The 23,801-nt window shown below is 57.9% G+C and overlaps 1 protein-coding gene across 15 annotated transcripts in view; it reads left to right on the plus strand.

The window, feature by feature from the left end:
- Positions 1-23,801, plus strand: part of PHLDB1 (pleckstrin homology like domain family B member 1) — a 48,698-nt gene that overhangs the window by 3,272 nt on the left and 21,625 nt on the right. For 7 of the 15 annotated variants that reach the window (XM_019974889.2, XM_019974892.2, XM_019974893.2 and 4 more), the window contains exons 2-12: positions 1,266-1,378; positions 2,626-2,706; positions 3,362-3,485; positions 4,407-4,577; positions 12,606-12,731; positions 14,411-15,756; positions 18,271-18,552; positions 18,972-19,112; positions 19,221-19,358; positions 21,884-22,012; positions 22,375-22,530. In XM_019974889.2, coding sequence (XP_019830448.1) covers positions 2,647-2,706; positions 3,362-3,485; positions 4,407-4,577; positions 12,606-12,731; positions 14,411-15,756; positions 18,271-18,552; positions 18,972-19,112; positions 19,221-19,358; positions 21,884-22,012; positions 22,375-22,530 — 2,673 coding nt within the window. In that variant the 5' untranslated portion in view covers positions 1,266-1,378; positions 2,626-2,646. Of the gene's footprint in view, positions 1-1,265; positions 1,379-2,625; positions 2,707-3,361; positions 3,486-4,406; positions 4,578-9,754; positions 9,912-12,605; positions 12,732-14,410; positions 15,757-18,270; positions 18,553-18,971; positions 19,113-19,220; positions 19,359-19,833; positions 19,957-21,883; positions 22,013-22,374; positions 22,531-23,801 lie in introns of those variants that run through there. The other 8 variants (XM_019974895.2, XM_070803514.1, XM_070803515.1 and 5 more) reach the window with 4 other exon arrangements.

The raw sequence follows: 23,801 nt of genomic DNA on the forward strand, positions 1-23,801 counted from the left end.
CCTTGATCTGGTGTATCTCCACTCCACCTGGATTGAGTTTCGGACCTGGAGCCACAGCCTCGCGCCTCCCTGTCTCTACATCTTTTCTTATCTTCTCCGTCTCTCCCTACACCTCTCTCCTTATCTCTTCCTGTTCTTTCACCTCCTTATTCCCTTCTCTTCTCTCCTCCAATCACTCTTTTCCCCCATCAACCTCGTTCCTTTACAGGCTTTATCGCTACTTGAAATCCGTGGTGTAAATAAGTGAACACACTCACGGCTCCCTCACAGAGTGATGGCGACAAACTTGACAGATGAAGAAACTGAAGCCCAGAAAAGTGAAGTGACTTAAGTTCAGGAAGCTCATACTAGTAACTGGCATATTTACGGTGCTTGGCACTTCACAGAGTGGCATTTGGTATAATACCTGAATCTCTAGGGCTTTCCTTTTGGCTCAGCTGGTAAGAAATCCACATGCGATGCCAGGGACCTGGGTTCCATCCCTGGGTCGGGAAGATCCCCTGGAGAAGGAAATGGCAACCCACTCCAGTACTCTTGCTTGGAAGATCCTACGGACCGAGAAGCCTGGTAGGCTACAGTCTATGGGGTCGCAAAGAGTCGTGGGACACGACTGAGTGACTTCATTTCACTTCACTTCACCCACTCCAGTATTCTTGCCTGGAGAATTCCATGGACTGTATAGTCCATGGGGTTGCAAAGAGTCCAACAGGACTGAGCAGCTTTCACTTTCTGAATCTCTAAGACAATCATCTTAAACAACAACAACAACCAAACTAATAGTTTTATTGAGGTATGATGTTCATACCATAAATTCACTTAAGTATACATTCAATGATTTTTAGTGTATTTACAGATCTGGGCAAACCATCATCACAAATAAGTTTTAGAACATTTCTGTCATGCCCCCCAAATCTGCCCATTTATAGCTCATTAGATGGTCCCTCTGACAGGTCTAATTGGTTCACGCATTCCACACCTAGCCCCAGGCAAGCAGTAATCCAGACAATCTTCTTTTTAAATATAAATCATTATTCCACTTTTATAGAGAACGATTGACACTCAGAACAGTTAAATAACATGCCCAAGGTCTCTCAGCTAATAAATAAGAAAGTCAAGATTAGAATTTAAGGCTCTTGCATCCCAGTGTAAAGCTCTTTCTGTTACCCAGTGATGCCTTTCCTTCACCATTGTTCATTGTTTTTTCTTACCCCCTCTTTTGTATATGCTTATATCCCTAACCCACTCTCTTGCCTCTTCTCCCTCAGAAAGCTGAAGGACTTCCCTGAGTTGAAAGAAGCCGTGCAGCCATCTTTGTCCCTGGAAATTCTTTCCTTGGCCAGATCTCCTGGGGAGGTGCCAGGCCGGCTTGAGCCTTGGTGTAGGTTAACGGCCTTTGCCTTCCCTCTTCCCAGGCAGACTTGGGGGTGGGCCTCAGGCCCTGTTCCAGCTTCTCTTCCTCCAGCTTGGGTGGAAATGGTGACGGAGACGATTCAGTCCAGGTCCGGAAGGGTGGAAGCTGGGAGGGTAAAATTAGTAACACTATTGCTAAGGCCTTTGGGCCCCACTGCCAGGGTCAGACACTCCTTGGAGTGCTGGCTCCTGCCCCCACTTCCTCTCCAAGTCTCTTAGAAGATGGCTGGAAGAGAAAGTGGAAGGGAACCCTGCCTTCCTGGGTCTCCCTCCCTCCCTTTGGTCACACTCTCGTCAGCTTCCCCAGTAACATTTCAGCAGTCAATAGGAAGTTTCTCACCTCAGCAAGCTGGCCAAGGGATGGGCATGTAGGCACATATTAGTACACAAAGCTCCTTCCTCACAGTTCTCAGGTACCAAAACTGTGAGCCACAGAGGGGAAGGCTCTGGAGCTCTGGAGTCTGTTTTACCTCTGGTTCTAAGGACCTCAGCTCCCTATGGTACCAAATCAGGTTGAGAACCCAAGAGTCCTATATTCTCAGTGTTAGTCACCACTGGGGTTTTTTATTTTTTATTTTTCCTGATTGTGTACGGGGGGTTAAGATGCTTTCTGGGGAGGAGAGGATTCAGGAATTGAGACAGAGATGGCAGGAATAGTGGCATTTCCCCCTCGTGTCTCCTTTAAGAAAACATCCTTCTGAGACCCCTGGGAAAAGAAAGGGGGAGAGGCTGTGGAAGGGAGCGCCCGCTCAGCCATGCCACCTGCTTGGGGCCCCCCGTCTACCAGTGTCCCTGGAGGGGCCGCCTTGAGCTAGCTTTCCTCTCTAAGGTAGATTTTCCCCACTTTCTTATGGCTTCAGGTGCCCGAGGGTCCTCAACTGCCAAGGCCTGGGTCCTGGCTGTCAGAGGCAAGAGAGACCAGCGTACAGTCTGGGCCCTGTAGGACTTTTCGGGGGTGGGGGTCAGGGCCAGTGTGGTGGGGTAGCATCCATGCTGACCTGTGTTGTGGCTGAAGACATGGCACCACCCCCCTTCCCCCCTACACGGCCCCCATCGAACCCCAAACTCCTGAACTGCCCCCAGGTCTCCTTAGCAGGAGCTTGCTGCGAGCCGTGGTGCCATTGCCCCTGCCCTGAGAACACTGCTGCAGAACCCACTCCTTGCCCCTTTCTGCCCCGGCATCCCTGCCTCACCTGTTTTCTGCTGTGTCCACAGGAGCTCTGGGGCCCCAGGAACATGGACACTCTCAATAGGAACCAGGTGGGCCCTGGATGTAAGACCCCGGGCCTGGTGCAGGTGAGAAAGGTTAGGGCCATGGGGCAAGAAGGTGGTCTGGTGGGGACAGGTCGGCTCCTCTCCCTCCCTGTGGTCCCAGCTCAAGAATGAGAACCACACTACCTCCATGCTTGTCCCCAGGTCCCCATAGCTAAGTCTTTAGCTGAATTAGGTTAATTGGTTCACCCAGAAAATACCTTTTGAAAGTCAGGAAGTGGTTTACAGATTGACTCGGAGCTGTATCTGTTTCCGCCCTGCCCTCTCTTGTAATTAAGTTTAACAGGGGCAAGCCGTGGCCAAGTGGATTGCCGTGGACAAGTCTACAGGGATAAGTCTTGATTGGTCTCCTCTGTAGCAACCTCCCCCCCAACTCTTAGCAAGCACCTCCCAGTTCTCCTTACTTTCTACTTGTTTCTGTCCTAATAGACAAAAGGGGCAGTTAAACCAAGACTTGAGATAAATCCAGTGGGACGAGTTAGTGGCCTAGATTCAGGTCTAATTACAATTTAACGGAATACTGCTCTGCACAAGATTTTGTGCTAAGCCTTTCAACGCCTACAGAGCCCTTTAGAGAGGGCAGGTGCTGGAGAGAGTGCTCGTGTGACTAGGACTAGCGTGGTAAGGTGCCAGCCTGGACTCTCTCATGATGCTCATCCCTTACCTCCACCACCTGCAGAAAGGACCCTTGGACCTGATCGAAACAGGCAAAGGGCTGAAAGTGCAGACGGACAAACCCCATCTGGTGAGCCTGGGCAGCGGGCGGCTCAGCACAGCCATCACCCTTCTGCCACTGGAGGAAGGTGAGTCTGGGGTGCATCCCAACTGCCACCCCTCCATCCTTACAGACATTCCTGCTTGGAAATCCAGGCATGCGGGGGCCCCTCTTGCTACCTGCTGGCAGTGTTCACCTCTCCCAAATAGGAGGCCATGTCACAATGCCCACCCCACCCCACCTCCCGCCCCCTAGCTTGCTTCCCTTGTCTGTGCCTCCCCAGACTAATTCTGGCTCCATGACAGGGATTAAAGATCAGCTTAGAAATCAGGAGGAGAGCCCTGAAATAGTAGAGCTCATGGCTCTTGGCAACCAGTGTGGCCAAGAAGAAAGGGGGCTCTGCTCCAGGGCCATGCCTGGCCAAGGAGAAGGTGCTGGTGGAGCTGGAGAGATGGGCAAGATGGGCGTGGGGCAGACCTCCAAGTTAGGCCCTGGCACAGCCCCCTCCACCTTGCAGCTTCTGCCCTTCCTGTCTCCTCTCCTGGCGGCATTTGTTGCCCGGGTGATACTACATTCCCCACATTCTCCAAATACCAGTCCAGGAGCTCTCTCCCTCCAGGGGCCAGGAGAGAGGGGGTGTGAGGAGGGCAAGGGTTGCAGGTGGCAGAAGGGAGGGAGAGGAGGGGGGAGGGAGAGCTGGAAGAAAAGGTGGGGGAGGATAGGAAGGAGAGAAAGGTCCTGGGGAGGGGGGCTTGGAGGGACTGAGGGACTTCTGCAGAAGAAGCTCCTACTAAGTTTGCGGATCCTCGGTGTCCTCTGGGCCTTTCTGTTTCTGCGGCCGAGATGGGCTTCTACCCCTCACTGTCTCCACCAGGCTCAGGGGCCCCACAGGGTGGGCCGTGATTCTCCCCAGAGTAGGAGATGGCAGTCGAGTCCCACCGTGGCCCTCCCAGCCCCTCCCTGCCTCCTCAGCCTGGACCGGAATCTGACAGTTGCCTCCTGTCTTCAGGGAGGACCGTGATTGGCTCTGCAGCCAGGGACATCTCACTGCAGGGTCCAGGCCTGGCTCCGGAGCACTGCTACATCGAGAACCTGCGGGGCACCCTCACCCTCTACCCCTGCGGCAATGCCTGCACTATTGATGGGCTCCCGGTCCGGCAGCCCACTCGGCTCACTCAGGGTAAGGTCTGCCAGCCCTGAAGCCAGGGAGCCTCTGTTTAAAAGCTTGTGCGTGACAGGTGCAGGGGAAGCCTGCTGTTTTGGTTGCCATGGTAACTGCCTGAGTGGCCAAGTTGGGGGTGGGGTGCTCAGGTGCATCTGGATCAGGTGCATTTCAAAACCCCAGCCAGCATCCAGACCGGCTTTTCTCTGGTTGCCCCACCCTACCTCTCACACCATAGTGGGAAGAGAGAGAAGAGGTTCCACTGCCTGCTCTCGGAGGACACGGGGAGCTGTGCAGTGGTCGCTAATGGTTGTTAGGCGAGAAGAGCTGAAGGAGCAGCGAGGGGAAAAATGGCATGGTTCCACGATGCCAAGAGGGAGGTGTTCTAAAAAGCTGTTGAGGTTGGAAGATCAGGACAATGGGGATGGGACAAGGGCAAAAAAATCCGAGGACATGCTCACTCCTGTTAAAACACTGTTGACAACAGCGTCTGGGTCACGAATGTCTTTACCACCCCGTTTCCCAAAGGAACAGGTCTCTTTGTGGTATAAGGGAGCTCTAAAAACTGGGCCTCCTGTTACTATGGTGATGAGGCAGGTAAGGAAGGGCTTGACCCAGGTAGCACTCTGATAGATCAGGTGTGTTTGCCCTGGGCATCAGTGTATACAGTGAAGCATCATATTAGGGGGATGTGAAAAGTGGGCTTGGGTAGCCGTAAAGGATGGGAGCTTTGGACTAAGCCCGGCTCTAAGTAGGAGGACCAATGTCCTGGCAGTGTTTTCTGGGGACGCTTACCTCTTACTGGGCTTCCCAGATGGCTCAGTGGTAAAGAATATCCGCCTGCCAATGCAAGAGACACCGGAGACGTGGGTTCCATCCCTGGGTCAGGAAGATCCCCTGGAGGAGGATATGGCAACCCACTCTAGTGTTCTTGCCTGAGAATCCCAGGGATGGAGGAGCTTGGTGGGCTACGGTGCATAGGGTCGCAAAGAGTCATACATGACTGAGCCACTAAGCACACTCACCTCTTACTGGCAAGAAGCTCCTTGGCAGGGGAAATCCCACTCTCTCCACTGTCTCCCTCTCTCCTGCTCTTCACACCCCGTGGGGTCTCTTCCTTCATGGCTGACCCAGAAGACCTGCCCTTGGGTGTGTGATATGAGGGGACAGCTGACTCCATCAGCAGCAGCAAACCGGCCCTCGTCTCTTCCAGAGGGCCTGTTATCTCTCCCTTTTATCTGACTCCAGCTAAAGAGGGACCCCCCCACCCCAGTAAATTGGGGCTTTGGCCGTGCTGCCATCTGGCTGCAGACTGTCCTCTTCCATTTCAAAGAGAGCATCTTCCCCAAGATTTGGGTACATGAAAGTGAGACAGCAGAGCAGCAAGGAGAGGCAGGGGCAGAGTTCAGAGAAAGCTGGAGAAAGAGCCCACCCCCAAATCCCTCATGTTCCTGAGCAAGAACGCTCTGTCCCTGTGTGTTGTGAGCAGGGTGGAGGAACCCATGCTCTGTAGGTCTCTCCCGCCTGGTCTTTCCAGGGCAGCATTTAGCTCCGTGGGAAGAGGGAGGGCCTGGGCTGAGATGGAATTCTCAGGCATTTCCTGTGGCCCAAGTGACCCTCAACTCTTCCGCAGCCAGAAGCCCACCCTGCCAAGTATGTACCCTCCCACTCTCTCCTGACCCTAAACCCCTTCCCTTTCCCTGCCTCCCACCCCATAGCCGCCTTGTCTAGGCTAGCCTGTCTCAGAAGCTTGGCAGCCTGGGGAGGGGTAGGCAGAGGCACAAAGGAACGGGTGTTCTTCTCCCCAGCACTACCCCTCCTCTGGGCTCCAGGAGCTAAGGGTTTCCTTGTCTCATCTCTGGGGCAAGGCACCAAGCCCAGCCCTGCCTGGCCCCACTCCGGACATTCTTGGGAGTGCGTTTCCCTGGAAACTGGGTGGCTCGGGGGTGCAAGTGCTATCTCTGTAACTGTGTAACTGGAGTGTGTTTATGTATCTCCGGATGTGTTTGTGACTCTGGACTTGTGTATCTCTGTGTTTGTGTCCTTCCCTGTGTTTATGGATCAGAGTGTTCAAGTGGGGAGCAGGGTGAACTCAGGGCTGGTGGTACCAGACCGTCCACGGGTGTGCTCCGTGAAGATAGGAGAACCCACTGACCACTGGCCTATCTGTGGGCATATGCGCAAGAGAACCATTTTCCCTGCCTTGTTCCCTGATCCAGCCTTGGTGGGGGAGGGGACCCCTCTTTGAAAAACCAGAGGACTACCCTAGAAATAACAAGGAGCCCTCTCTGGCTGTGCCGGTCATTGGCTGCATCATTCTGGGCACTGTGCCCAGCCATAGGCAACTTGGAGAGGCACACGTCATAACGAGCAGGGTGGCAGTGACAGGCTCTTCAAGCAGGAATATGTCTGGGCCAGGGGACGGGTGGGAGGGAAGCAGGCAGAAAATAGATGCCAACCCCAACTTGAGTGAAAGCTATGGCCACGGGGCCCTGACGGGAGGGAACCAGGAAGATCCTGCTTCCAGCCTTGTCCCCAGGTACCTTGGGACATCCCAGGCAGCCCTCTCTCTACAGAGCAAGAGGCAGATGGAGCTGGGAAGATGACCAAGGAAATGAGGAGGAATCTTAATCTGGGTCAAGGCTGCCCCACCCTGAGACCACAGTGCCAGACCACATGAAAGATCCGGGAGGGGACCCAGTAGGGAAGGACCCAGAAAGCCACGCAGCGCGGGGCCCAGGCTGTCTAGACAGAAGGTCCCCTACTTTCTGGGAGCCATTTGCTGCCAGCCCCTGCCTCTGAGCCTCCTCCGAGTCTCCTTTGCTCCCCGGGCCCCTTGCTGGTGGGTACGGGCTTCTGGGAGCCAGGATTCCTGAGTAATACAGCTGCCTCCCTCTGGGATCCAGGACGATGAACTGCTTCCTCTTCCACCCAGCTGTCAGTCCTTCTGTGAAATGGGAGGGAAGTCTCCCACAGACTGTCCTCAGACTGTCCTCTGCGATGAGACTGATAAAGATCTCGACTAATAAAGCTCAAAGGAGGGAGAGAAAAAACAAAAGCTCCTAGCTCCCCACTTCTGTGTGCCTGCCTCCTGCCCTGTTTCTCCCTGGCAGTGTCCTCTGTGTCTGTCTGGGTCTGTCCAGCTGGTCGTCACAGTTTCCAGACCGATGAATCACATTTCCTGAGGAGGTTTTTTTTTAAGCCTCCCCCTATTTTGCATTTGACCCTATATGGTTTTCCTTTTTCCTTCAGAAGGGGAATGAATTGCCTGTGCATATGTGAGTGTGTGCATGCATGTGCGTGCATGCGTGTGTGAGTGTGTGTGTGCGTAGTATGGCAGTGTGGGTAGGTGTTCAGCGAGGGTGAAAAAATTGATTGTTTCTCTAAGGAGGTTGACTTTTTTTTTAAGTTATGGAAGGAAATGGCTTTTTAAAAATATTTCTTTATTGGGACTTCCCTCGTGGTCTGGTAGCTAAAACTCTGTGCTCCCAATGCAGGGGTCTGCTTCCCCTGGTGCAGTCAAATAAATAAATAAAAATATTTTCAAAATATTTATTTACGTGGCTACTCCTGGTCTTAGTTGCTGCATGTGGAATATAGTTCCCTGACCAGGGATTGAACCCAGGCCCCCTGCATTGGGAACGTGGTGTCTTAGCCACTGGACCACCAGGGAAGTCCCAGGAAGTGGACTTTTGATTTCAGAGTCTCTCCAAGACTGAGTGAAAGGCTATCTGTGCCTGAGTGAGTGTGGAACCAAGAGAAGGACTGGTGCCTGTGGGGTTGTGTGCTGGAGAATAAATGTGTATGAGACACACTAACTGGGGTGTCTGTGTGATTCAGAGTGTGCACAGTTGAGTGGTGTCTGGCTGAGCAGGTGTTGGTGTGTATTTGAGAGAAAATGTGTGGGGCTGTGTGAGCTCTGAGCATACAGAGGACGTCTGATAGAACACAGCGTGTCCCTTAAGGTTCTGGTGTCCAGACACCAGGTCCTGGAATGCGAGGAATTTTCTGGGACTGAGGCTGGTTGGTGGTTACTTGCCTGGCCCAGAACCTCAGCATGGTCCCAGGGGTTCCAGAGGTGGGTGGCACTCTTTCCAGGCGGTAAGGTACCTCCTTGGGGTGGGCGAGCTCTTTGCTGGAGCTCTTTGCACACTTGGTTGTGGTTGGGAAGGGGTGAGTTGGCTTCCGGAACCCAAGGAAATGGGCTGGCTTGGAAGAGGCAGTTCCTGGGTCCAGTTTGGGTCATGGGGTGAGGTGGACTGCTGAGAGTGTGAGGAGTGGGGGTAGGGCAGAAGAAGAGGTGTATAGGGTGGAGACAGGAGCTAGACTCAAGATTGTTCCCAGAGCACTGCCTCGGCCTGAACTCCCACTTGTCACAGTGGCAGACTGAGGGCCAGAGCTGGACCCAGTGACCTGGCTGGATTCCTGGGACTTTCACTCTTCTCTAATATATTGTTCTTCAGTCACTCAGTCGGGTTGGACTGTGACCCCTCGGTCTGCAGCACACCAGAATTCCCTGTCCTTCACTATCTCCTGGAGTCTGCTCAAACTCATGTCCATCCAGTCAATGATGCCATCCAACCATCTCATCCTCTGTCGCCTCCTTCTCCTCCTGCCCTCAATCTTTCCCAGCATTGGGGTCTTTTCCAGGGAGTCAGCTCTTCACATCAGGTGGCCAGAGTACTGGAGCTTCAGCATCAGTCCTGCCAATGAATATCCAGGGTTGATTTCCTTTAGGATTGACTGGCTTGAGGCTTCTCTCTAATACGTGGAGCCATGGAATGTCAGAGCTTAACCTCTGCTGTCACCAAGGCCAGCCTGCCCACGCTGACCTGGGGGCCGGCCTGGCCCCTTCCCGGTGTCTGGTGACTTCTCACCGCAGAGGGCTCTCAGTGAGACCCCCGCTTCTCCTCACTTCTGCCTCCTGGCTCCTCACCCTCTGGCCTCTGTGTCCCTCCCCTTTCCTTCTCTCTGTCCTCTCTCGTGAACGCTTCCTCCCCGCCGCACTTCTGCCCCCACCCCGGGCTGCGGGACCCCGGCGGGCTCCATGGGCGCGTGCCCCGCCGCGCCCCGCCCCGCTCCCTCCATCCCGCTCCCCTCCGCTCCTCCATCACTTCCTCTTCCCCTCCTCCTATCCTTTGTCCCTCCCTCCTGGCTCCCTTCCCCCGCCGCCGGTGGCCGGCCCGCCCCTCCCCGGGCATTGGTGGCTGCTCGCCGCCTCGCTGCCTCGCCGCTCCGAGCCGGGAGCCGGCGGCGGGAGGTCGGCCCGCCCCCTCAAAGGCCCGGGGCGGGCCGGGGACCTGCAGGGCCGGGGTTAGCGGGGGCAAGCCGTGCGGAGGTCCGAATTCGGTGGTGAGTCCTCAGCCCCCCAGCCGCCGCAGCCCCGGCAGCCCGGCGCTGAGCAGCTCTGGCTGGGAGGGGCGTGGAGGGGGTGGGGAGGCATGCCAGGAGGGGGATCGGGTCCCCAGCCCCACTTTGGGAGCCTGAGGCTGCGAGACTCGGGTGTGTGTGTGTGAGAGAGGGAGCGAGCCCTGAACATATCCAAGTGGGGCGTCTGGGTTCGGGGCCACTCCTCAGCGGGGCAGGCTTCATCTTTCCTAACCCGCGCTCGGTGGTCCCCTCCGTGGGACCTGCCTCTCCATGGGGTAGAGGGTTCCTGGTTAGGACTAGGGGAGCCTGTCTTACGGCGAAGAGGGGTCTCTGATGGAAGGGGCCAAGGCCCTTTCTCTGGTCTTCCCCACACCCAGCCTCCTTTCGGCCAGTTCATTCTGTTTGTGTGGCCAGCAGGGCAGTTGACTGTCGCTCTGAGTGTGTGAGACTGTCTGCTGTCTCTGGGTGCGTCTGTGTGTTTCTGAGTGTGTAGGTGTGTTTGTGTGCAGTGTGCATCTCTCAGAGAAAGGACCCACCCTCTCCTTGGCCCCGTTTCTTCCCCTCCAGATGTGCAGCTCCTTTACCCACCTGCACGCAGCTGGGCCCTGAGCCCCTTTGGGGAGGGGGGACAGGAAAACAACTTTCCCTGGATGAGGAGGGGTTCTGGGGTTTCCTGCGTGGGCTGACCTTTGGCGGTGCGGGGCAGGAGTGAGCAGAGAGGAGGTTTCTTCCCAGAAACAGGCTGACCAGGCCCCCGGGGGCACGGGACAAGAGTAGGGGCAGTGCCTGGGGCCCCTGAGTGCAAATAGAAAGTTAATTTGGGCAGGAGCTGGGCTACAATCAGTCCTGCTGCCCTCTTGCCTGCTCTATTAATACAGATCCAGCTCTGCTGCCTGGCATCACCTATTTATAGCTGGGGAGGCAGCATGGCCACACCCCTCTTATAGAGGAGGGTGAGGGGCAGAGGAGGGGACAGGGGACTCACAGCTAGAGGAGCCAGAGCTGAGGGTCCCTACCTGCCTACACCCTCCTTGGGTGGGCCTGGCACTGATGGGCTGGAATCCACCCAGACTCCCCGGTCCTTCCCAGTCTGGACTGTGTGGTCAGGCTCCTGAGCTGCCCCCTTCTGCCCCCCCACCCCCCAGTCAACCTAGGGTTGAGTGGGTCTGTCTAGACCCTGCGAACTCATCATTAATTAGCTTGTTAAATGGCTGGAAGGAGGGGGATGGGAATGGCAGGGTTCTGTCTGAAACAGCTGTGGTTGTAATTAGGTGGACGGTGTGGCTGGCTAATATTTATTCTGGTTATAATTACTCTGTGATCAGCTCCTCTGATTGGTGGCTTGGCAGGGAAGGCTCCCTCCTTTCCTAACCACCCATCAGCCTTTAGAATTGTTTGTGCCCGCCCGCCTGGGAGGGCCTGTGGGTATACCAACGAAGTGGGCGGTTTTGTCTAATCTGTTATCTGCTGTGGGCTTCTTAGCCTGCTAGCCCCCCATCCATGGCAATACCTAGGATCCCTCCGACAGGCTGCTGAGCTTCTCAGTTGGGGGGCCCGCCAAGGTACCCCACATGGCCCAGGATGCCCTATGCCCCTGTGGCCTGCCTGAGTTGAACTGTCTCAGCATCCAGGAATGTAGAATTCCCTGCCAGTCTTAGCTCAGACTGGCATGAAGCTTGGGGTGCCAAGTGGCAGCAGATTGGGTAGATAGGAGCCTGGGGCCAGGGGCCAAGGATGTGGACAGATTTGGAAGGGTGGGTGGTAGAGAGCACCAGGTCTCTGGCTTCTCCCAACAGAGCATCTTAGGCAGAAGTGCTCCAGCCCCTGGTGTGGCGGGAAGAGGAATTCTGCCAGACAGGCTTAGGTGCTGTGGGCACACCTGTCACCGTGCACACTCCCAGTGCCCCCGGCTATGTTTTCTGACTCCCCTATGCCCTCCCCCTTCCATGCACTCGCACTTCCTGGGCAGGATTGGGCTTGTGTCTACTGCCTGGGAATGTGCTTGGCCGAGGCTGGGCCCATTGGCCTAGGCTTGGCTACACTGCAGGAGAGTCCACGGAGCGGGACAATGTCAGGCCACAGAATGCTTCGACAGAGGGAAAGAGGGTGGCGGTCGCTCTCGATGGTCAGAAAGGGTGGCCGGGGCATCTGACGGATCCATGGTGTGTTTCCCCATGTCCTGTCTCAGAGCTTGTTTGTGATCCTGGAAGTTGCCACCTCTCGAACTGACCCTTCCACCCAAGTGGCAGATAGATGGATCATGAGTCCAGGTTGGGTGGGGGCATGTGGGGGTCTGTGTTCTCTGGAGAACCTTCTCCATTGACAGAGCACTGACATACACTGTCTCTTAACTCTGCAAGTCAGTGGTATTGTCCTCATTTTTCTGCTGAGAGAATTAGACTCAGGGAGGTGAAGTGACTTTCCCCGAAGATCTCACAGGTGGTAATGAAGAAAGTTTAGGACTAGGACTTAGAAGCCAGTGCTCTTTCCATTCGGCCGTGTGCTGTGGAGCCGGGCTGGGGCCTCAGGCACAGGCTGAGTCAGGGGTGGACCATGTGGCTGCTGGGAGTCCAGGTGGGGATGGCTCTTCGGAGCCTGGGGTGAGCCTGCCGGCGCTGCGGGCTGAAGGCTGCCTCAGCCCTGCCCTGCCCCTCTGAGCGTGTGCTTTCTCTGCAGGCTGCATGTTGTGTCTGGGTCAGTCCACCTTCCTCCGCTTTAACCACCCAGCTGAAGCCAAGTGGATGAAGAGCATGATCCCGGCAGGGGGCCGGGCCCCTGGCCCCCCGTATAGTCCTGGCCCAGGTAGGTACCCACTTGGGGCAGGTGGCTGGTTTGGTGGCACCCCGTGGACAGTCCTCCCCCTTGCCGACTCCAGCCACACTTGTAGTGTCAGGGCGGGACGATACCCATGATCTGGGCTTGCTGCCACCTGCCATGGGCCGCTGGGGGAGAGTGCCAGGCAGTCTGGCCACGGGGAGAGATCCAAGAAGTGCTGCTTGGCTGGAACTGGGGAGAATCATGTGCCTGAGGGATGGGGGGGGTGCTCTGCCAGTCTGTGTCCAACTGCCCTGGACGGTGTCACCTCGGTATCTGGGACCCTGACCCTCTTATGTTACCACCAGGGATCCTCACCCTTGAGGGCTGCCTGAGGGTGCAGAAGGAAGCATCAGACTGAGATGTTGTGAGCTCTGGGAGCGGGGGGGGGGGCTCCCACCTGCTTGTGATCTTGTCTTTGGGCTCTGCCCCACCCCCAGGCCATGCCATGCCATGCCAACTGATGACTCAGTGGAGCAGCTGCACTTTGTGTGTGAATTATTGATCCCTAGAGGAGAGTCGGTGATTGTCCCAGGGAACCAGCACAGCCCCCACGTCAGCCCAGCTGCCTTGGGGGTGGGGTGCAGACCAGGAGGCTGCCCATAGGCCTGCCACCCCAGACTTTGCACAGGCATTCAGATGGCTGTTGGGTGACAGGGGTCATCGTGGTACTGGGACAGGTGGACACGTGTGTCAGGGACATCTAGTGGGCTGGCATCAGTGGTTTCAATGGATTGCCTGGGGATATGAGGAAAGATGGGTGCTCACTGGGATCACCAGTATCCATGGCAACTCCTCTGCCTTGGTCCCACACAGCCCCCATAATTTTGGACCAGACTCAGGCTTGCAGAGGCTTTCCCTTCTCCTCTGTGTCCTGTATACTAGGCCCTTGGGGGCTCAGAAGCCTGGGTTCCCAGTCCACTCCCTGGGTAGCTCTACCCTACCTTAGATTGTCATGCCACTCCCTCAGCTGTTTGGGGCAGTGGTTCCAGAGACTCGTGGTTGGTTGACGAGGGCTGGGGCAGGGCAAAAGTAGGCTCCTGCTGGTGTGGCTTAATGGTCTAATTGGAGGCCCTGAGCTGCATCTAGTTGCTGGCCAGCCTGGCTTCCAGGAACTGGCCTTCAGGGCCAGGCCCCTCCCTTGCCTCTGATTGGATAGAGTGCTGCCGCACACACCGTCACCCAGCCCTGGAGGCTGTGTGTGTGTGTGTGTGTTTTCCTGGGTCTCGGCTGCATGTTGACCCCCTGGAACTTCTGGCCCGCTCCCTAGCACACCCCGCTGCTCTTTGTAGAATGCACACCCCGCTGCTCTTTGTAGAATGCGTGCTTGCCCTTTCTGATGGAGAGGTCAAGGAGGTTGGGGAAACCAAGACAGGGAGGAACCTAAAAGTGCCTGGCACTGTTGTGACCTAAGTCATAAAATGTTAGAGCCAGAAGAGCCCTCTTCCTTTAGAGGAGGCAGAACCAAGGCCAGGCGATTTGGGGAAGGTGGTGCAGCAGCAGTCAGTGGCAGAGCTGGCCCCAGGATCTCCTGGCTTCTTTTCTAGGGCCTTGGCAGCCCCGCCTTGCTCGCAGGAAGTGGGGAGCGCTGGCTGTTGTGTATATGCAGCTCCCTAGGGCCCAGGAGGTGAAGATAGGGCCTGAGGCTGTTTGCATTCCCTTCACAGAATCAGAAAGCCTGGTGAACGGGAACCATACCCCGCAGCATGCAAGCCGGGGACCCTCTGCCTGTGGCAGCCACAGTTCCCTGGTGAGCTCTATTGAGAAGGACCTGCAGGAAATCATGGACTCACTGGTGCTAGAGGAGCCTGGAGCTGCTGGCAAGAAGCCTGCCGCAACATCTCCACTATCACCAATGGCCAATGGCGGGCGCTACCTGCTGTCCCCCCCAACCAGCCCGGGTGCCATGTCTGTGGGCTCCAGCTATGAGAACACTTCTCCAGCCTTCTCTCCACTCTCCTCGCCAGCCAGTAGTGGGAGCTGTGCCAGCCACTCACCCAGTGGGCAGGAACCAGCACCTTCCCTGCCCCCCCTGGTGCCCGCCCGGTCCTCCAGCTACCATCTGGGCCTGCAGCCCCCACAGTCCCGACCGAGCGGCGCTCGCCCCTCTGAGAGCCCTCGGCTGGGCAGGAAGGGGGGTCACGAGAGGCCTCCCAGCCCTGGTCTCCGAGGTCTGCTGACAGACAGCCCTGCAGCCACCGTCCTGGCCGAGGCCCGCAGAGCCACCGAGAGCCCCCGGCCAGGTGGGCAGCTGCCCGTGGTGGCGATCAGTCTGAGTGAATACCCAGCTTCCGGTGCCCGGGGCCCGCCCACCAGCATTCCTGGCAGCCCCAAGTTTCAGCCGCCAGTCCCTGCTCCCCGAAACAAGATTGGCACGCTCCAGGACCGCCCTCCTAGCCCTTTCCGGGAGCTGCCAGGCGCTGAGCGGGTGCTGACCACCAGCCCCTCACGCCAGCTGGTAGGCCGAACGTTTTCGGATGGCTCAGCCACACGCACCCTGCAGCCTCCAGAGAGCCCCCGCCTAGGCCGGCGGGGCCTGGACAGCATGAGAGAACTGCCTCCCTTGAGCCCATCTCTGTCCCGCAGGGCTCTCTCCCCCGTGTCCACCCGGACTGCCCCAGATCCCAAACTAACCAGGGAAGTGGCAGAAAGCCCCCGCCCCCGGCGCTGGGCAGCCCACGGGGCTTCACCGGAGGACTTCTCCCTGACACTGGGGGCCCGGGGCCGTAGGACACGGAGCCCCTCGCCCACACTCGGGGAGTCCCTAGCACCCCGCAAGGGCAGCTTCAGCGGCAGGCTGAGCCCGGCTTACAGCCTGGGCTCCTTGACTGGGGCTTCACCCCGCCAGAGCCCCCGCGCCCAGAGGAAGCTCTCCAGCGGGGACCTGCGGGTGCCTGTCACCCGGGAGCGGAAAAACAGCATCACGGAGATCAGTGACAATGAGGATGACCTCCTGGAGTACCACCGGCGGCAGCGCCAAGAGCGGCTTCGGGAGCAGGAGATGGAGAGGCTGGTGAGCGTATGCCAGGGAGGCTGCGGGCATCACAACAGGGGTTCTGCCAGGGTGTGGGCGGGCCAGCTGGCAAAGAGGGAGGGGTGTGTGGACAGAGCCTGGGCTTCCCAGGCTTCTCCACTTCCAGGATACACCGCAGTGACCTGGATGCCAAAGCTTTGTCCCCTGAAGAACTTCCTTTGAGGTCTCTAAGGCCTGACTTCAAACGCATGCTAACTTTGCATTTATTCTGTGACACAGTGTTTGTTTTCACGTGTAAGTTAACATTTCACATGATTTACTAGAATACAGGGAAGCTCTAGGAAAACACACCATGTTTAGGATGAAGCTTTGTACCTCTCAGTTTGAGAACGCAGGGCTTAATGACTAGAAGGTTGAAGCCCTGAGAGGGGAGTGGATTTGTTCAAGGTCACACAGCACGTCCTGGCAGAACTGGACTTGGAACCCATACCTCCTGTCTTTCTCTCCTGTCTTCTCCAGGCTTTTCTTTAAAAAAGCCTCTGGTCCCTCTTTCTTGCTTCCCTTTGTTGTGGTGGTTGTTTAGCCGCTTAGTCATGACCGACTCTTTATGACCCCATGGACTGTAGCCTGCCGGACTACCTGTCCGTGGAATTTTCCAGGCAAAAATACCGGAGTGGGCTGCCCTTTGTTTCTCTTTGGCCTCTCAATGGGTGGGAGCTGCTCACCTTAGCCTACGCAGGATCATCTGAGATGGGGGGAGAAGCAGAAAACACGGTAGGCAGCCCTGGCTGATCTGTGGCCAGTCTGTGTGACAGTAATTGTGTGTGTGTGTGTGCGCACGCACGCACACGCACGCATGGGTGTATTTGGGGGCCGGGTGTGGCTCTGGGCAGCTGTCCTGGAGATGGCATCTGAGCTGGGTGGGGGCTGGGATTCCCCAGATAGCGCAGGGAGCGTGGGGGCTCTGGCTGGCGTCTGTACCCTGGAGCACATGCACAGGGAAATAGCTTCTGCCCTCTCTCCCTTGTGAGCAGGAGAGCAGGGTCCCTGGGGGCCCCGGGACCCAAGGATTAGTTTAAGGAGAATCAGAACAGAGGAGGTTTGTCTGGAGCCCTTTTGGAAGAAAGAGGCTGGGACAGCTTTGGGTGAGGTGAGGGTGTGGGACAGTGTGTGTGTTGGGGCGGGGGTGTCGGGGAAGGATGAGGCAGGACCCCCCAGTCTCTTCCACGGCCGTATCTTCTATGTTTTTGCCTTGGCCTAGATGAGAATGCTTGACCCGCCCTGGGGTCTCATTCTGGAGGGGGGATAATGAGCCTGGCGCAGGCAGAGTGGTGGGCCCAGCCTCCCTCAGCTCCACTCAGCCTTCCCGCCACTGCCCCACCCCACCCCCAGGTGCCTCACCAGCCCTGACCTGCCCCACCTGCCACTTTAAATCTCAGAGGCTGCCTGCCCTGCTCCTCCCACCTCAACCGGGCCGCTTATCTGTGTCCTGGGGCAGGGGCGGGGGCACTGGCCCAGCCTCCTGGGTGCTGAGACTCTGTTCCTGGTTTTCATGCCATGGAACTGGGCAAGCAGCAGGAGGGAAGCTGGGTAAGTGTCTGGGGGAGGTCCTGACCAAACCGTGGTGAGAGACACCAGAGGTGGTGGGACGCCAGGGAGTCAAGGGAGCCTGGGGGAGGCTCCAAGTCTGGGGTGTAATGAGTGGAAGACGGGGCATGCCTGTACTGTCCCGTCTTCACCTCCAAGGCCCCTGGGAGGTGTCTGGGTGGGCTTTGTACAGGGACGGGGCAGATGGAGTGGCTGGGCCAGGGACCCAGGCAGCAGCCCCCCATGCTGGCAGGGGGCCGAGAGCTGCCAGGAGGTGGCAGGGAGCTGAGACAGGAGTAGGGCCGCGGCAGGGTGTGCGTGCCCTGAGCACCTTGCTGTGTGAACCCGCGTCAGGCCCCTGTGGGCCCCCGCATCTGTGTCCCAGCCGCGTCTGTGTGGGCGCCCACCTGTCTGTGTGCTAGACTGTGCTTATCCGTGTGAGTGTGTGCCAGTGTGCGTCCGTGCGTGTCAGGGCGGGTGTCTTTGTGTGTGCCTGCCTGTTATTGCAGGCCGGGGCTCGTGCTGTGTCCTTGTGTGTGTCAGTGCTGCTATGTTGGGGTCTCTGTGGGTCCTGGTATCTTTGGATCAACGTGGATCCGTGTCCGCATGAACACCTGAAGTGTTTATCTGTATTCTCACCATGGTCTTAAGTGAGAACGTGCTCACCAGCGTGCGCTCCTGAGTGTGTCCCTGTGTGTCCACCAGGAAACCCACCTTGGGGCAGAATGAGAAGGGAGACAGGAAGGCAGGAGGCGCTGGTCACCTGGGCAGGGGGCGCACAGCCTGGTTCCCCCCGCCTGCCCTGGGGCGCCCGCCCTCCTTCCATCAGCCTCCCCAGACCTTGGGCCCAGGGCTCTCCTGACTTGATTCTGCATCCGAGCTCCTGACAAGATGCCGAGCCTGGTTCTGGGCAGCCTCCTGGCCCCAGGACCGTCCGCTCATGCCCTGCTCTGTCCGCCCTCCCAGGAACGCCAGCGCCTGGAGACCATCCTGAACCTGTGCGCCGAGTACAGCCGGGCTGACGGGGGACCTGAGGCCGGGGAGCTGCCTAGCATAGGGGAGGCGGCCGCAGCCCTGGCCCTGGCCGGCCGGAGGCCCTCACGAGGCCTCGCGGCGGGCACTGGGGCCCCGGGGCGCGGCAGCGAGGAGCCTGGAGGCGCCGCCCAGCGCCTGTGGGAGAGTGTGGAGCGCTCAGACGAGGAGAATCTCAAGGAGGAGTGCAGCAGCACTGAGAGCACCCAGCAGGAGGTGGGACCCAGTGGGGGCTGGAGCGCGGGGTCCGTGGCTGGGGGCTGGGGTCCGAGGAGGCAGGCACGCAGTGGGTACCAAGACCCTGCGAGCAGGCAGTAGCGGAAGTCGGGGACACTCAGGGCTGAGAGGTGTAGAAATGAGGAGGCAAGGAAGAGGGGCAGGTGCTGATGAGTCTCCCAAGCCATAAATATGCTTTATGACCTACCTTTCCTCGGGGCCCCACCCAGGCCTGGCTCTCAGCGTTGAGTCCTTATTCCCTGCAGCCGAGCCATGTTGCTCTTCTTGTAGGGAGGGGAATTTCCTCCTCTCAGTCCAGCTGCTCCTTCTGAGTGTCCTGAGACACAGCGATCCATTTTCTTAGTCTCGTCCTGGGAGGCTCTAGGCTCCCCCAAGCTGACGGCCCCCCTCCCCTCCAGCACGAGGATGCCCCCGGCACCAAGCTCCAGGGAGAGGTGCTGGCCCTGGAAGAGGAGCGGGCTCAGGTGCTGGGGCGAGTAGAGCAGCTCAAAGTCCGGGTGAAGGAGCTGGAGCAGCAGCTGCAGGAGTCGGCCCGAGAGGTGAGAGCAAGGGCCCTGGGTGGGACTCTTCCCAGGCTCAGTGATAACCCCAAGCGTGGCCTGAGCTGCCCTGAGTGGCCTTGACATGGACCCTGCTGTGATCTGCAGGCTGAAATGGAGCGGGCGCTTCTGCAGGGGGAGAGGGAGGCCGAGCGGGCGCTGCTGCAGAAAGAGCAGAAGGCGGTGGACCAGCTGCAGGAGAAGCTGGTGACCTTGGAGACGAGCATCCAGAAGGAGAGGGACAAGGTAACCCACAACCTGGCCTGGCTCCGTGCTGGGCGCCAGCAGCCTGGGAGAAGAGGAGAGGGGCCCTTTACCCCTTACCTCACTGTCCATCCCGCAGGGGCAGGGGGCCTTGTCCTCGGTGGAAAGTACCGGCGTGGAGGGTGCTGCCAGGGTCTGGGCTGGTGTCTGGGGTCTCCTCTGCCTGGGTTTCTGTTCTCCCTCTGGGTGCCTGGGTGCCTGCCATTCTGGGCCCTCCGTGCCCCTTCTTGGAAGTGTCAAAGCCCCTTCTTGGGTGGTGAGCACTGCCCAGGTGACCGGTGCTGGGGATTGATTCAGGTCCAGCCCCCGCATTGGAGGCCATCCCCTCCAAGCAGGGCTCTGGGACTCAGGACGTGAACTTTGGGAGATGTCCCGCAAGTCTCTGCTTCCCCTGAGCCTTCAGGATCTGCAGCCTCCCATCCCAGGGGGTCCCAGCTCCTGCCCCTGCCCCTTTCAGATTTCCTGCCAGCCTGCAGGGGCCGCTCCGTCCCACAGGGGCCGTGCCAGCCACTCCCAAGATGCCCAACAACGTGCCAAAAGCTCCGAAGTGGAGAGGGGCCACCTCTTTCCGGACTTGACAGTATTTTTCCAAGAATTAATTTTCCTTCTGGATTTTTTGGAGAGTGTCTTCCTCCTGCCCCTCAATTTTGAAGCTCTTAAAAATTCGTTGACCTTCCCATCCTTTTTAAATTTTTTTATTTTTTGAGCTTTGGCTCTGGCCCCCAAAACCACACTCCCAAATTCTGTGCCAAATTAACTCCACGCTTACCAACCAGGCCTGCACTAACGCCCTCTCTAATCACTGTCCTGGGCTCTCCGCATGCCCCTAACTGCCAGTGCCACCCACCCAGGCAGGGCTGAGCCATGCCTGCTTTTGCACTAACTCCATGGGCACCTGTGTGCCCTTGGCCTCTCCCGTCTAATGTTGCCTCCTTCCTTTCTTGGTGTGGGACCCCAGGGTTTTGATCAGAAAGGAATGGACAGCAGGTACAGCTGAATTTTCTCAAGGGGGCATTGGCAGGAGGGGTCCAAGAATGGGGAAGGCTGGCTTGGCTGAGGAGCCTCTCGGCCTGAAGACCTCCTCTCAGTTGGAAAAGCCAGGGTGCGGCCTCCATAGCCTGTTGGCCGTTTCCTGTGCAGAGGAGAGGCAGGCTGAGGTCCAGCCATCATCTGCCTTCCCTCCTGAGCAGAGGGGTAAGGAGGTCAGTGGTAGTGGCATGGCCGGGGAGGGTGTGGACAGAGGCTCTCTGCCACCAGTGGCTACCCTTCTGAGTTTTCCTCTGGGGCTTCCCAACTGCAGATACTCCAACCAGAGGGTGGGAAGAAGGGGTAGGCCTCTTCCCTATAGGGCATCGTAGGCTGAGTCCAAGCCTGGGGAAGTGCTTAGATCTCAGAAACTGGCCTGATCATGTCCCCCTCTCCTGGATGGGGATGGGAACCTCATGGAACAGAGGGGTGGGTAGAGGAAACAGGAGGACTCTGGGGTGATGCTCAGCATTTTAGCAGGAATCTGCCTAGCCTCATTTCTCATTGCCCTGGCATTGCCTGAGGTGTGGACTTTGCCTTCTCTCTGGGCCCAGTTATTTGAGGTGGTGGTGGTGATGGTGATGGAGATGGTGGTGGCCATGGTGGCAGCAATGGAGAAGTTTCCCTTAGCTGCCCGCCCCAGGCCATGGCCCCACTCTGGCTTTGGAATCCGTAATCACAGTCTCTCCTCTGCCTGTCCTTCGGAGGGGGTGACTCACCAGCCCCTCCCCTCATCCCCCTTCCCGCCCTCAGAGGTGTCATCTCACCCCAGACAGAGCCATCCACCTCCTCTCTGTACCCACTCCTGGGGCTCCTATTACCATGGCGACGGCCGAACTAATTGCAACCCTCATCCTGCTGAAGTTCAGGCTGCAGAGCCAGCACCCCACCCCCACCCTGGGCAGGAGTGGGGGAGGCTAAGGGGGTTGGGTTGGGGTCCCCTCCGCTGCACTGCTGCACTGCCGTAGCTTCAACATCCTCGGCTTGCAATTCACACCCAACCCCTGGATTTAACCCTCACCAATTCTCTTTTTTTCCAGGGCTAAATTTTGGTCTCTGGGCAAGTGGGAGAAGGGGAGGGGCAGGAGCTGGAGGCTCCGGGTTTGTGATGTGGAACCAGCTTTGGCTTTGAGCGGTTTGGAGAGAAAACAGAGGGCCTCTTCGTAGGACCCCCCCATCCCCCAAACCTCTCTAGTTCAGGGGACTCCAAGAGACCAACATTTCTGCCTGGCCCACACCCTTGCTTCGGACACCGTCGCCTGCACCTGAGTCCGGTCTCGCACCCCGGCTCCTTGCCTTTCCCAGTCTGCACCTCCTCCTCTTGACTGTCTCCTCTTTCGATCCTGCTGCTTTTCTCCCCCGCCTTCTCTGCTCCCGCCCGCCCCGCGCCCCGCCCCGCGCCGCCGCGGCCCCGGGCCGGAGTTGAGGAGTGTGTGTTCTGTTTCTCCCCTGTGCCCGCCCCCTCCGCCTCCGGCGACCAGGAGAGGGCGGAGCTGGCCGCGGGACGGAGGCACCTGGAGGCCCGCCAGGCGCTCTACGCCGAGCTCCAGACGCAGCTCGATAACTGCCCCGAGTCAGTGCGGGAACAGTTACAGGAGCAGCTGAGAAGGGTCAGTTTCACCAGCCCCCCTCCCCGCCCCCGAGGGCCGCCCGCCCGGAAGAGAGGAGCGGTGGGCCGGGAGCGCCCGGGCCCTGCAGTACCTGCCGGACGCCAGGGTCGGTGCTGTGGCTTGGAGGGGACAGGGAAGGATGGGGGTGGTTGGGGATGGAGGTTCTCCTTTCTGCTGCTGCAGGCCGCGCTGCCCGGGAAAGCGGCAGGGCCGAGCGGAGGAAAGAGGGCAGGGTGGGGGCAGGGCCCCGCCTCCGTTTCCCCGGGTCCAGCCCCCAGAGCTCTCCCCTCTGTGGCCTGGCCTTCCAGGCACAGAGTGGGATCGTGAGCACTACCCGACCCCCTTTGTCACTGTCATTCAAGGAGGCCGAGGCCCTGGAGACGGAGACGAAGCTCTTCGAGGACTTGGAGTTCCAGCAGCTGGAGCGGGAGAGCCGCGTGGAGGAGGAGCGAGAGCTGGCGGGCCAGGGACTGCTCCGGAGCAAGGCCGAACTGCTCCGCAGCATCGCCAAGAGGAAGGTGCGCCCGCCCCATCCCGGGCAGTGCCGGCTTGACCTCACCTGGCTGAGCCTCGGTCTCATCATCTGTAAAACAGGAATAACACCCTGTTGTTATCATTAAAGGAGATGATGTATGTGGAAACAGCATAGGATGTGGTGATCATAGTAAGCACTCAGGGAACAACAATAGCCATTGTTTAGAAACTCAGACACGCGCCCCCTCCCCCCCCCCCCAACTTCCCCGCCCCCCTCCAGTGGAAGGTGGATGGGGCTCACATTCGGAGCTGGGCACTGGCTGGGCCGGGAAATGAGAGATGGAGATGGAGGACAAGGAGGAGGGAGCTGAGGAGGAGGCTTGCCCCTTGTGGAGGTCTCTGTCCGATGCTGAAGTGCTGGGACACAGACCTGAGATCTGGATATTAGAGCCAGCCTGGGGTCCTAGAAAGGCATCACTTGGGTTCCAGTCACAGCTCAGCCCTGGTTCAGCTGAACTGTGAAACAAGGGGACTGGGTATTGCATCTGTCTTGGTCAAGTCTGGTGCTTTAGATGCTCTAAAATCGACTCCTGATCTCAGCCAGACCCGGACAGGGTGATGGGTGAGGATGTGTTAAGTAAGAGTTAGGAAGATGTGGGTGAGGAGACGGGGTTGGATGGCCCAGGTGTGTTTGTGGATACACATGTGTGCATGTGCACTTTGCCAGGCTGGAGGGAGTAGGTGGGAGGTGAATGCAGTGAGATTGGGGAAGGGTGTCAAAAAGTGGGGCTTGATGGCTAGTCTGAGTTTGGTGGTAAGTGGGGGAGTCACTGAACTTCCCCCTGAGTCCAGATCCCTTGCTTCTCTCCCTGAGCTGCTCTGCTTTACAAATGCATTTACCTATCAGTGAAATGAGCATAAGGGCACCTGCCTCATAAGATAGTTAAGTAACACATGCAAAGCAAAGCATTTACCAGTGTTCTTCAGTCCTGATAGGTTCTTAGTAAATGACAGATCTTGCCTGATTACCACTTGGTCTGCTTCAGTCTGTTTGGACTGACCTCAGATTTAGTACAGCTCCCTTCTTCCCTCCCTTCTCCTATGTCTTGCTCTTAATGGTGCTAGTTTAAGGCCTCCTCTTTCAGGAAGGCCTCCTGGGATAAACACAGCTCATTTCCACTAGCCCCCATCCTTCTCTCTCACTTAGTATCTTTTCATTCCCTTTTAGCACAAGATTGTTGAGCCAGGCACTACACTAAGCCCTGTTGGGGATATGGAGACAGAAAAGACACTGACTTTGTCCTTGGATCAGACA

Source organism: Bos indicus, chromosome 15, assembly GCF_029378745.1.
Source record: "Bos indicus isolate NIAB-ARS_2022 breed Sahiwal x Tharparkar chromosome 15, NIAB-ARS_B.indTharparkar_mat_pri_1.0, whole genome shotgun sequence".
NCBI lineage: Eukaryota > Metazoa > Chordata > Mammalia > Artiodactyla > Bovidae > Bos > Bos indicus.